Source organism: Phalacrocorax carbo, chromosome 7, assembly GCF_963921805.1.
Source record: "Phalacrocorax carbo chromosome 7, bPhaCar2.1, whole genome shotgun sequence".
In the NCBI taxonomy this organism is placed as follows: Eukaryota; Metazoa; Chordata; class Aves; order Suliformes; family Phalacrocoracidae; genus Phalacrocorax; species Phalacrocorax carbo.
The window spans coordinates 10,394,666-10,408,454 of record NC_087519.1 but is presented as its reverse complement, the minus strand read 5'-3'; the positions used below and the strand labels follow the sequence as shown (position 1 = coordinate 10,408,454).

At 40.6% G+C, this 13,789-nt stretch overlaps 1 protein-coding gene across 1 annotated transcript in view; it reads right to left on the bottom strand.

Moving 5' to 3' along the window:
• The window catches only part of IL16 (interleukin 16), a 47,427-nt gene that overhangs the window by 15,719 nt on the left and 17,919 nt on the right, over positions 1 to 13,789 (bottom strand). Inside the window, exons 5-9 of the mRNA XM_064456280.1 lie at positions 7,109 to 7,245; positions 6,267 to 6,399; positions 3,934 to 4,027; positions 3,313 to 3,455; positions 1,040 to 1,150 (exon numbers count right to left, since the gene is read on the bottom strand). Of these exons, the coding sequence (XP_064312350.1) occupies positions 1,040 to 1,150; positions 3,313 to 3,455; positions 3,934 to 4,027; positions 6,267 to 6,399; positions 7,109 to 7,245 (618 nt within the window). The remainder of the gene's footprint in view (positions 1 to 1,039; positions 1,151 to 3,312; positions 3,456 to 3,933; positions 4,028 to 6,266; positions 6,400 to 7,108; positions 7,246 to 13,789) is intronic.

The following is a 13,789-nucleotide window of genomic DNA, read 5'->3' as shown; positions in this document are numbered from 1 at the left end:
CTTGCCCTTAATTTCCTCTCCCTTAAATAAGATTGATAAATAACACCATATAATATCTTGATATTACTACTAAGTTCAGACACACAGATGGAAATTCCATGGAGATCTCTCTCTCTTACCATCTACCAAACAGAGTTAATGAGAGTTGTATGTTTAAGCAACACTGATAGACCTTCGTAGGTAGATACTTCTTGTCTACTCTTTCTTTGCCCTTCCTCCCCTTATATAAAAGTCAAACACTAAGTGCTACCCTTAGAAGGATGTTACAAGACTAATTCGCACCTCTGAAGCATTTAAGGTCCCTCAAATGGAAAGTGAAAGTACTGTGCTGATGACATCTTCATAGGCTCCCAAAATACAAGCAAGAAATTATTATTTTGTAAATGATGATGATGATACTGGATGGGATGATTTCTGAGAGTCTTCTGACAGCTTAAATAGTTATAAATAAAATATTAAATACTTTAAATTAAAAGGTTATTAATGAACAAATTTAGAACCTTATTCAACAAGTTCAAAAGCTATGTATTTAAGTTCATAGCTTCTGTATTCTCTTTTTAAGCATCTTCTGTCTTTCTGCAGACTTTACTGAGGTTTTTGCAAATGTGTATTGTTTTTATTGAGGTCCTATGTGTTCCTGGTAGCTCTCATTTCTCTTCTCAACAGAACTGTCTTTATGTCTCAACTCTGACTTGAAGGAAGCTCTAAGGTTGCTGTGCTAGTGCAACTTATGGATGACACACAGTCTATGATTTCAAGCCTGTCTCCCGATGCCAAAAAGGGTAGCAGTGAATGTCAGTGTTGGTGCTGCTATCTTGATGTGGGTATGTTGTTAGAACCTGAAGACTGTGTTTCAGCAAAGAAATACTTCAGAATGTTGAGAAGCAAGTGATGGTAACTAATCACTCATGTCAAAGCCTGGATATGATCTGGCAACCCAGAATTAGCAACCATAATACCTGAAGTCACTTCCCTGCACTTTGCAGCTTGCATGTGAGAACTGAAGTAAAACATGGTAAGTCAACAGAGCCAATCTTACCTTCCCTTGTCCTTTCATCAATACAATGTTTGAGATTACTGAAGCCTGTGAGCCACAGAATGTGTGCACTAGGTGTGCCGTACTTAGTGATCTAGATGACCTTGAAATTGCCTGTGAACATAAAAAAAAAAAATCATTTTACTGCAGAACCAGAAATTCTTGGACATATGTTAGGACAACTTGTTTATTTCAAATTTTCCTCCTTATAACTGATGGTACTAAAAATTAAAAAAAAATAAATTCTCTTTAATTTTCAGAAGCCTGAATTGTTATTCAATCACTGCTCACTGAAATTGTCCCACAGCGGGTAAACTAGACCAAAATCAAGGGAATGTGGGTCCTTGAAGTGGTGCAAAGATATATTTGTGGTGTCGTTTGATTCTCCATGCCAAAATGACATTTGTGGCCATTAGGGGTCCTAAACAAGTATTATCTTATTTGCCTCTAAGAACTGAACTAAAAAAGAAGAAATTCTAACTCCTTCCTCATCTGGCCACTAAAAAACTTTATCTTGGGCCATATAGAACCTGTTTTCAGCATTTCCCCTAAAATAAGAATTAGTGCTTGCAAAAGTTCTTCAGATTGTGAACTACCCTTTGTTGCTTCCGATAAGGTACCACACAGACTTCTTTCTGCTGCTGAAATGTGAATCACATCTTTTTTGCTTGATAACCAAGGTAAGCTATTCCTCAGTGCTTTTCCTCCCTCCATCCCACAGATAGTGGATTTCTGAACTCCAGCCCCTGAGATCTGACCCATTTTAATGAACCTCTAATGAAATGTTTAATGGAATATTTAATGAAAAACTCCTATCTGAACATGGAATTCAGTATTACAAATTAATTTAAACACTGACAAAAGTCATTACCCAAAGCTAACTATGCATGAACTTCAGCAGGGCCAGAGATAATTGCACTCATTACAAGTAGACGAGAGTTCAACACCTTTTTTTTTAATGCAGCAAAGTGAAAGTAACAGGTGTTAAAGTGTATGGAACATCTGCCAAAATTTCAGCTTCTGCATATGTGAGAAAATAAGTCTCAATTTTGACATGAAAACAAAATGATTTATTCAACATCGGATTGCGAACATGATTAAGAGGGAAATGTCTGTACAATACCAGAAACATACTCTCTGAAAAGTATAATTCTGCCAGATCAGAGTAATTGCTTATTCCATTTTGGGTCTTCTGAATCTGAAATTGGAAGTTTTCAAATTTCTTCTGCTTCTGAGTGAGGAGGTGTATTTTGTATTTCTGTGTGTGGTGGATAACGATACCCAGAACCAGGATGCCGCTGAAGAGCCTCTGCCAACTGGCAGCATCTGCCACACAGGACCTTCAAGCAGGAGGAAGCCCAGCAAATCCCTGAGGGTCTTTCTGTCTGCACAGGTGTTGTTTCGCTGGGCTTTGTGCTCCAGCATGCCATCTCCTCACTTAAAGCCTTAGGTGAGGGACTAGCCAGGAAAAGCCAGAGGAGCAGCAGCAAGTCCCTCAGGCAGGCTGAGAGGTGGCAGCTGAGTGTGAGGAGCTCCACTCCATCTCCCCACTCCAGTCCTGAGCCTGGGGATCTGCGGCCATAAATAGCACACCCTCTCTACCCTGCCCAGCCTCCATTCTCCCAGCCTGTGGTGAATCACTTGGCATCTATCTGGATAGCAAGAGACTCTGTCAGTCTCTAGTCTGCATTAACGGGGTTGTTTCAATATGTCTGAGTCACTGTGGGGCAGAAAGCGGGATGCCTCACACAGCCAGCACAGCTCAGGGCAGCGACTACCAGCCACGAGGCAAGTCCATACCTGCTTGTGGCCATGGCTGGGCCAACGGAGGTGACTCGGGAGGCTCGCGGCGGCGGGGCCCAAAGCTCAGGCCGGGGTTTTATCTGCCACGTGCACAGAGCATCTCCATGGCCAGCAGCGGGGAGATGCCCGGGAAGGGCCTCTTCAGCGGTGAGCTCTGAGGTGGCTCCAGGTGGCTACCAAGGTGGTGCGAACCACACAGGGGGATTTACACACACTGTAAAACCTGCTGGGGCAACGGGAGGGAGAAGCTGCTGAAGAAAAGGGGTTTTGCTGGTACAGAGCCTTTCCCACTCTCCTACTTCTCGCAGAGGAGGGATGGGGTTAAAAAGTGGAGGAACCACAGTGTGCCATCTTCCCTGACAGGCCCTGCAAGGAAGGTAGGATTTGGCGGGAAAGTGGCGGCCAAGGTCATTGAGATATTCTTACTGAAGACAGCTTTGTTTGTTTTTCAGGTGATTTCCTGAGGCACTTACTGGGTTTCTCCCGCCAGAGCAGTCCAGCTGTTGGGAAAGAGATTTGCAGCTGGTGTGGAGAGCATTGGGCTGCCGGTCTCTGAAGGGCACGGCTTTCCGGGGAGCTGCGCAGTCCATCTCCCCTATCCAGTATGGGTTTACACCTGTCAGATGTGGGGAGAGAGGCTGGGTTATTTCTCAAGCGTTGGACTTTTCTGCACATCCGTTTTATCAGGTAAATGTTACTTCAAAATGTTTTATCCTCTTGTAAATCCCTCTGTGAAAGGAATAATCTTTTCAGTCCTCCCTGTGGGGATAGCTATCAATGTTAAATATAGTAAAAAGCAAATATTCCCTACCAAAAGAGCATTGGCCTATTTAGAATACACCTTAAAAAACATATAATGGAATGCTTATCCATAAAACCTCTGACTGTAGGATATGGTGAATATAAAAGCTGGTGCTTTTATGAATGCAGCAATTCTTAGCTAAGGATTGCAGACTAAATTTGGACAACAGCTGCAGTTTCTTTCAACACTGCAATACCGAGACACAATAAAGTGCTGTGCTGTGCGCTCCCTGACTATTACAAGAGAAAAGATTACTTCTTTGCAACTTACTGATTACTTTTTTGCAACTTACTGGCTGAGTTACTGCGAGTTCGTTGACATGCAGCTTTACTGTGCAGAAAACCATTTTGTATTTCCAAAGGCCTTTCCTTACAGGTTGGCATTTCCTTAAAGAAAAGAAAAAGAAAAAAGGCTATTGTGATGCAAGAAATTCTGAAAGTGATCTAAATTTAAAAATTAAATTTCTCCTAATTTGGCTTGCACAAATTTCAACCTGAATCAAAAAACATGGAGCAATATTAATTATTTAAAATAAATAGAATGATAAAGATGAATGCAGCTCAAAACTTTGCTGTAAAAATGATTTTAACTTGCCAAAGTTGTAAGATAGAAGCAGATTCTGGTCTTCTGTCAAAATGGACAGAAAATTAATTGGATGCTCCCATACAGACTGATATTTTGATGTATGGATAAACTGAAGCTGTGCTTAACTATTTTCCGGAGATAACTGGTTCTTTTAGGTACTCAGTCTCCATCACCTTAGAAAGGTGTCTATCGGAAAATTCTTAGGCCCAGCTTTGCTGTGGTGGATAGGTGTCTAACTTCTGCTGATTTCAGAGGGACCATTTTTAGTCCAAATATGAGCCAGGGTGTTTATAAACCTTTGAGAACTAGGCTTTAGTGTTTTCCAAAAATTCAGGCCTTCTACTTGGAAATGCTTAGTTGCTTTTGAAAATATGGCTAATAATTCTAGCATTTAAAGACTTGTAGATAACACATTTAGGTTTCTAAATACCAGTTTTTAGAACAGTTTGAAAACAAATAAATTATTACATCTGAATAACATTTGTCATTAGGAATAGTTTCTGGTTGTGTATGGTTCCCAAAAGCCTTGCTTCTGTTCTGACATGGGGAATGCCATTGATCCTGTGGGAATCACAGTTAAAGCAATAACATTACTAAATACAGACATCATATGGAAACTGACTGAGATATAGTAAACCTCCAAATATAAAAGGGTTCTGCTCAGTGATATTATGCAGGGGCTAAGAAGGCCACAAGAGCAGCATCAGAGCAGGATCTATATGTTCTAATCTGTCTGGAGCCAACCAAGACAAACACTTTTTTCCAGAAGCCTGACTTTAGTAGCACTGTTTGGAGATACCTCAAGAACTAAAGAATGATAATTTTCCTCTTTGACAGCAGGTGGAGGCATTGCCAAGTAGCAAAATCCTGCTAGGGCTTTCCAGTCCTGTTCCCCTAGGGAACTCTTCAGAATAAGAAATGCAGAGAAGAGCCTTAAAGAGGCATTTTGAAAATTATTTTGCAGTGTTTCTCTTACCAAGCTAGCTAGCTTGAAAAGCCTTTGATATTAACCCTTAATGAATTTGTTGCAGGCTTGTCTTGAAATGTACAGTTCACCTGGCTGCCTCTTGGGTGGTACTATGCTACAAAAGTTTAATATAGTTCATCTCTGGACACTTAGGCATTTAAAGGAGAGAAAAGAAACAAAAGTCTTGGCAGAATCCAGCAAACGTCTGGGTTAGACACTTCACTGCCGTCCTAGAATGAGGCTACTGAGACCTGATAGCAGCTCCAGTCAGGGCTGTTTTCTCAGTCTAGGATTATATCAGAGCTTTCTGTGTGACCCATTTGCAGATAACAAGAAGAACATGCCTTTTTTGCATGAATATCAAGATCTGAAGCCTGCAACAAATCTCTGGCTGAGCTCTATTGCCTTCGAAGTGGTGAATGTGTGGAAGGGGGATAACTTTGACCAGCCATCCTGAATTTGCAAGTGAAAAGCCTTTGGTGCCAACTAGTTTGGGGTGCGGATGAGAGGACAAGAAGCCTGAAATGAAATGTGTCTAATCCAATGAAATGGACTCTGAAAGAAAGATCAAAAGTGTTTTCCGCTGAACAATTTGGTGACAATCCAGGATTGCTGACCTGTTAATGCTGGCTCCTGTTCCTCTCTCTCTGTAACAGACTCCAGTAACATTCACCATGGGAATTTTCTAGCTATAGATCCTAGATCGACAGAAGTACTTCAGTACAGGGCCTGCTCTCTGGCTTCTGGATTCATGGATCTTCCCTTAAATCCACCTCTGCCTTTGCTCGACTTCCAAATGGAAAAAGAGCCTTATCAAGCTATGTGTTCCTAACAGGAGGGGTTGTACAGCCCTTGCTAGAATTTCCCAGGGCCTTGGCCTCCCCATGGCCTCTGTTTATCTGGGAACAAGCTATGCTGAAAGCCACCAGAGTCTGGCCACAAGAGGTTTGGGGTTTTGTAAGGAAGAGCAAAACTATGTTCTTAACTGTCTGATGCATAAATTCCCCTTCTCTCCCAAGTAAATGTCAAATCACCCCACAGTTGTGGGAGGGGACCACAACTTTCGCGCTTACTTTGCTAGCCATCATGATGTTCACCAGCCGTGTTGTTGGGTGAATGAGAGATTCATCCTCCTTGCTGGACAGATCTTTAAGTGATTGTCCATTTAGTGTTAACAGTTCATCTCTTGGGCTTAGACAACCATCCCTTAAAAAAAGAGAACAGGAACATGCTTACATATTGCTTTACAAAGGAAAATATAGTACTATTGTGCTATGTGTCTCACTAACTGAGGAGTCAGCTGCAGTCCTCGCTTTGAACAGAGCTGCCAGGAGGTGGCCTGGTGTGTGATACACCCCATCCCCTGCTAGGATTTTTTCCTCTTGCTGCTCTCTTCTGCTCAGTCCTGGTGATCAGTGGCTGCCTTTCCACATATAGCTTACATCCAGGCTAAGACAACAGGATAGAATAGCCCAAGCCAGGCAAAATATTCCTCCTCTCACTGTCTTGCATTTGCAAGTTGATCAGAGGCTATATACTTTACTCCCTTTCAGGAACTTTGGCTCATATTGCTTTCCAGTGGCCTTGCTATGCTGGTGATATCTGACGTTGCCCTTTAATAGGGCAACCAGGAAAACACTGTTTGCAAACTTAATGTTATATACAATCTTTCATTCTCCTAGGTTTTATTTCTTAGTATAATTGAGAAGCATTAAATCCCTGAATGGTCACAGTTTTGTTTTTCTAGAATCTTGACCTGTCTTCTCAACTGGAAGCATTCTAAGAAATTATTCCCAGACATCAATGCCTTTCTCGGAAACTGAGCTTCCAGGCATAGCTTGTCACAGAAAGCTGGTCATGCAACATCCATGCAAATGGCTCCCTAATAAGCTTGCTGATTTCACAGGTACTGTACCTGTTTGCTGCACCTCCAGCCAGCAAGTGGCTGGCTGTGAACCCTTTCCAGAAAGATGCACAGTTCGGACTCCTGGAGAGCTTGATTCCTGAGTTGCTGTTCCCTGTGGTTGTACACAGCCTGCAGATGCAGCTCTCCTGATTCAGAAGATGAAATGTTGCATGAAAGAAAATGTACCAAGGATGTTAAAAGTTACTTACAGTTATCTTGAGCCTTTTTAAGAAATGCAGAAAATGCTCTTGTTCTTAGAACTGGAATGCCTCCAAGTAGAATAGGAACAAGCCTTTAACAATGTGCAGTTGTGAAAGAATAATTGTATTATAGGTTCAGTGTTTAAAAGAAGTTGTTTTCCTTAGGACTTCAGGGCTTCTGGCTACAAGAGGGAGGCATTAGAATTGAGTGGCCGCTTGCATAGAAGGGAAGAGAACAGATAATAGACTTTTCATAATAACTGGATAAATTTTTCCTATGCTAAATATTATAAGAAAAGACAGGGAGGAAAATAAGCATATGCCAGAAAAGGAAATACTCTGGAAAACAGAAGAGGTCTTAATGGAAAATAACTGTATACAAAACAGTAGAAGCTCCACCCCTGCTGCTGACTTGTTTAGTGGGGGCAGGGGAGCAGAGAGGACTGCAGCAGTTGAAGATTCTTTGTCCGCTCCAGACTGGTTGAGGTTGCTGTAGTCTGTGTGTTGCATCTGGAGGACTAATTGTAAGCATATTTTAAACACAGTTATGAATCATTAACATATGGCCATACAGAAAAAGAGTGTCTTAAGTCATATGAGTAACTAAAGCAAAGAATGGATTGACTAAGCACATGAAGGACAAGACATTTGTCTAGCAAATACACTGCTGCAGCACAAATGCGTGAACACTTAAAAAATTCTAGAGAGACAAGGAAAGCTGGAAAAAGTTAGCACATAATTTCTTTTCTATTTGCTTAGTAAATCTCCTAATTCAAGTATTCACTTGTTCTGCTCCCAGCTGAGCCCACCTCCTCTGCCCTCACCAGCCTCTCCATACTCCACACAGTAAAGAGGGCTCTCAGTGTATCCTGGATCCAGGCTTGTTCCTGAGAGATTTCTATGACTGAGGTATAGATTTCTGAAGGGGAGACAGATTTCATGTTAGGACAGGCCACAAAATACAGCAGCGGTCAACTGTCTGTGTGGCTCCTGGATCCTGTAGTTGGAGTGGCATAACTATTTCCAGTAATCTGTAGTCCTCTGACAGCACAAGGAAAGCTGTGTAACCTTCTTCACTGTCAGTAGGGCTTCATTTCTGCCCTAAGCAGAGTTCATCCAGCCCTGAGGGTTAGAATCATTATGCCTATTCCCCACAAATCAATAGGCATCACATCATACCTAACTTACAGCACAGAAACTTTGAATTTACAGCAATGTCAATAATGGTCATTATCTTCCAGGCAGACTGTTGAAGCCTGGCTTCCGTTCTGAGACATGCCAGAGTAAATCTAAAGCTGTGAATGAATTAAGTATTTAACTTTGAGCCCTAGGCTCACTGCAGGCTGAAATCAGTAGGTAATGCATAAGGGCTATACTTGTATTGACTGACTTGGTAACTCTGTGGGTTTGCTTGCATTCCAGATTGTCTGCTGTTAGTGAGGAGTGTCTGAATCTTACGAAGCCTCTTTTGTTCATGAAGAGTGCTTCTAGTGAGTAACAGGTAAGTGTATAAGCCTGGACAGAATTTTATTTTAAATGAGTTTGTTTGAACTCTAGTATATAGTTTTTGAGCGTCTATATTTACTTTTCACCCAAGTTAAATATCTTGGGAAATACATACTTGAAATCAGGACTACGTTATGTTCTTTTTTATTTTATATGGCAGTGCTTTGAAGTCTTTGGCATGGTAACAAAATAAAGATTAGAATTCTGATGTCTTAAAATTTCAGATCTTGAGTAGTAAAAAAAATGTGAGCTACCTCTTCTGTTTATTTGTATTGGTGCTTTGATTTAGGTATCTGTAAGAAATTACCAGCCAGATTCTGCATGCAAGAAGCTCACAGAACTTTCAGTAACGGTAGTGTTCTTGTTCTAAAACATGAGAAATGTAAGATCGATATTTAAGGTAGGAAATTATTCTGCTGGTTGGTAAGTATTTGAGACCTCAGCTGTTCATGGATTGGGGCTGTTGTGAAAGAATAATTGTCTTAGAGTCAGTGTTTTAAAAAGTTGTTTTCCTTTTTTTCTGTAGTCAGAATTCAAGTTTGGACTTGCCAGCTTTTCTTCCTAGGAGCCCTGACTCTTGTGAACTGCTCCTTTGAAATATCTGTATATCCTCTCACAGATACTGGTCAGACACACCACACACAACTTTGCATAGCTGTTTTCCACACTTTTTTTTCTTGGTCTTAATGGCGGGCCTTTTCAGACTGTCTTCAACTCATCTCTGTTAAGGGCATGGTCATGCTTATGCCCTTCCTATGACTTGTTCACAGTGTACAGGTGCTGCATTCATGGTGTTTATAAAAATCTTCATAATTAATTGTCCCAAAGTAATTCAGATCTCATCAGTTTCACAGGACATCACAGAGTACAGTGGGGAAAGCATTGTATTTTGTACAATGGGACACATGCCAAGCCAGAATTTCTGGGTTGTATTGGGACATACATGTGAAATGACACCAAATAAATACTTATATGAATATTCTTTCCAAGAGCAATAAGTTGCATGCACTTATTCAGAAGGAAAGTAGAGGTGAAATCCATTGTACACTGCAGAAAAATCTTGGGAACAATTTTTGTTTAAATCTGTAGTCATCTTCCCAAGTTGGGCTACATTTCAAATAAACTCTGTGAGTTAATCGTTTCTGCAATTCATTTACATGAATTATTTTTTTTAAAAAAGGTTTTATTGGGCTGTAGGGACATGTGGCACATATCTGTATGTTGCCAGCATCTGGGCTCTTTTGGGTCCTGGATATAGATCACTATATTCACATCCAAGGTATTGCAACATGACAGAAAATTAATAAAAGCTGTTCTTTAGAAAAATAAACATTTGATCAATCCATGTGCCAGCAGTCAATTTGCTTTGGGTTTTGCTCTTTAATATCTTTTATTTCCTGTCTCACTTATTATTTTACACATAGAAATACAGCTGATGTTTCCAAGAGTGAAGACAGTATTTATTTTGCATCCTCCTTCTTTTTAAAGTGTCCTGCTTATTTTGAAAGGTGATTCATAGCTCTGAATGGAGCAAATGCTGAAAATTTGCTAAAATAAGGTTGGCAGGTTTGGTGTGTGGGCAGGTGGATTGTAGGTCAACCTTGCTTACTCATTATTAGAACATATGTTTAAATATGTATTTGCTGCCAGTGAATAAAATGTTTCTGCTTATAAGGGGCTTTGCCACTGACCACTTCAAGACTCTGGGGAAACTTGTATCTGCATTATAATATGCATTCATCTTTGTAAAAACAAAATTAAGAAAGCCTGTGGGAGTGCATTATAAGCAAAATTTGTCTTCAAACTGAGTTTGCTTGGCTGAAAGATAAAAATCAAACGTGGAGTTCAAGAGCCTTCTTGAATATATTTTTGTCACAGGTGAGAGTAGATTAATTTTTCATGTGTTTAGTTCTGGAAAAGTAATTTGCACATCCAGACCAACTCTCTCCTCCTGTTACCCTCTTTTTTTTGCTGTGCAGAATGCAAAGCTTCTGAGGATGTTTTTCTGTCTGCCATTTAAAAGATTTATTTTTCCTTCATGCTCTCATTAGACATTTCTAGCCCAGAGTTGTGTCTCAAAACATCTAATTCCAGATGTTGTTTAGAAATAAGGGTAACCATGGCATCAGTGGAAAACTGAAAAACTTTTGTGCCCTCTTAACGTAAGACACAGTAGTTAGATTGTCTGATATGAAGTGTTATACAAGGCTAGTTCAAGTAAGGTCTTTGACTCGGTTAACCAAGCATATGACAATGAGCTGATTGACTGTTGTCTTAAAAAAAGCCAAAAAATAAATAAAAAAAATCTAAAAACAGTATAATAATGAATTTAAATATTCAGGTTTTCTGGTCTCCTGACTGTGAAATGCCTGGGATTTCCAAGTAGAAGTTTAAGAGAATACAGTCTTTGGGGATTTTCTTCAATAAGTATTTTTTTTTCTATATCAGTTCTACAAAGAGAGGGCCAGAGTCTCTCTGGCATAAACTGATGTGACTTCGCCAATTCTGACGTACCCTAGCCAATGCCTTGGTCTTTTCAAAATATTTATGGTAGATGTAATTCTTTTTCCCAGGAGCATATTCTCTTTGCAATTAATAAAATGGCAGAAGCTAGAAAGCCTTTGGATGATGAAAGAAGCAGGGCATGGGATTCAGGTTCTGCCCTTGATGGATGATTCAGCATGTCAGATCTTACAGACAGACCTTTCTACCCATCGTCTGGCCTTTGGTATGTTTTTCTGGGAGCCTTTGCCCTGGCCCACATTTTGTAGCACACGCTGTCTTAATATAACAGTCTCTTTCCCAACTTGCTCTGGGAATAACATGGCCCTGATGTCACAAAAGCAAGAAGGCCAGGAAGACAGAAAGAGAGAACAAGTAGGAAAAGGGAGGAGAACACATGAATGTCTAAATAAGTGCAGTCTTCTCTCCTGGTTTTGTTTGTCCATCCTGCCCATAGGTTTATGTTTGAGACATTACAGTCTGTTGCCATAACACTTGTTCTTGTACGAAAGGACCAGCTAACTGGTGTTTGTATAAAGGTGAGTTAATGAAAATATATTCTGGTGATGACCAAGAGAGAAAAAAGACCTTTTGCTTTTTTCCTCCTTCACGCAGAGGGTGAAAGACCAAAGGAAGCAAGGACAGAGAAGTTTCTAGAACTGAGTGGAGCCATGCAGTCAGATCAGCTTAGATGCAGTGTTTGCATGACAAGGCAGCCCTTCCCTGTTATAGTTTATTCTAGATGCTATTTCAACCCTGCTACCAGGCCCTCTGGCTCTCGGTGCTTCCCAGGGTGTTGGTGGTGCAGGGAAGAGGTAATGGCATGCTTCTTGAAACAGCTCTCAAACGCAGCGAAGACTGCTGTTCTCTGAAGAATAGGAGCTGATATTATCTAGTCATGTCCTTTCTCCCTGCAGCTGGCATAGTTTCAGACTTTGTAATTTCATGAGCAGGCAAGGCAATCTTCCACAGTGTTTGCTGTGTCAGTGCACAAGGTATCAGACACTGCTTATAATTTTTTTTGTTTTTTTTTTTTTCCTTTCAGGCCACCTGAAAATTGCTGATCTTCTGAGAAACAAACTATAAGGAGAACTGCTGTTCATACATTGACAAGCTGGCTTTCCAGCTCTGTCCATACCAGACTAAGTGTACCTCATCTTGGAAACCAAGTGGTTCAGGAGCTGGCTGAACAGATGACACCCAGGTAATCCTGTGTGCTCTAGATACAATAGGCAATAGCCAATATGAGTGAATAATGGAACACAGAAACCAAATTAATTAAAAGATTCTTCATCTGTTCTCATCGTTGCTGACAGTACATTAGAGAAGGGGAAAAAAACCCATTGCTATTTAGAATATATAATTAAAGGAGATACTTTGAAGAGAATGTAGAGATTAATGGATCAGACTGAGACATTCTTTCCCAGGTACTATCTCACAAAGCATAAGTTTTTATGTGCTATAATAATTTGATACAGCTTTTCTTTGCCTAGGTGTGCATGGTGATGTATTATTTGCTTCTACTGCTTTCCTGTAAAATCAGCCAGGCAGAAGGAGAGAGATGGTTGGGAAGTTTATGAAGTGATGGTCCTTAGTAGGAACATCTCTACTTGCCATTCAACAAGTAGATGAATGAAGCTGCTATTGCAATGCACAAAATGTGCTGAGAACAGAAAGAAGAATGTGGCATTTGATGGGAATTGGGAAGTAGTTAGGTGATGCACTTTGCGGCAGATATGATTCCTTCACTGCTCCTGACTGTTGCTTTCTCCTCCTCTCACTTCACTTTCTTTAAAGTATTCCATGGTCAACTGTTTCCTCTTTTCCCATCTTTGTAATTCCACACTTTCTCTTCCCTCTCCATTTCCCTTCTCCCAGATTATCTCCTGTTTTCTTCCATTCTCTGTATGTCATGGCAGCAGCTTTTCTGTGACAAAAAAATGACTGGAAATAGGACTGCAGCAGGAAAGTTAGATATCTGTGGCAGTAGGGTAGGCTGAGGACAAAGAAGGACATAACCACAAAGGACTGTTACAAAGGGCCCTATGTGACATATAGTGGCCATGTCTTGGCAGGATGTGAATGACTATTTGGTCACCCAAATGTCTGAGGTAACTCCATAGTTCACATGAATGATGGATGTAGCAGTGACCAAGGTTTTTGCCCTGAATGTAATGAACTGAATAGTTGTTGATGGGCTCCTATTTAAGCCTTGTCTCAACTTTATTTCCTTCCACCTGTTACAACTTCTGTACAGATATAAAGCTGCACGGATTGACCTTTCATGTTGAGTGTGCCACCATGCCCCATACTGTTGGAAAGAAGTTGCCTAGAAGATACAGTTATGAACCGAAACCCCTATCATCTGGTACTGCCCACATATCATCACAGTAAAAATGGTAGGCAGCATCACAGTGAATCTGCCCATTTGGTGCACTAGTGGTGTAAATGCAGACTATGGATGCTTCAGTTAAAAATATCT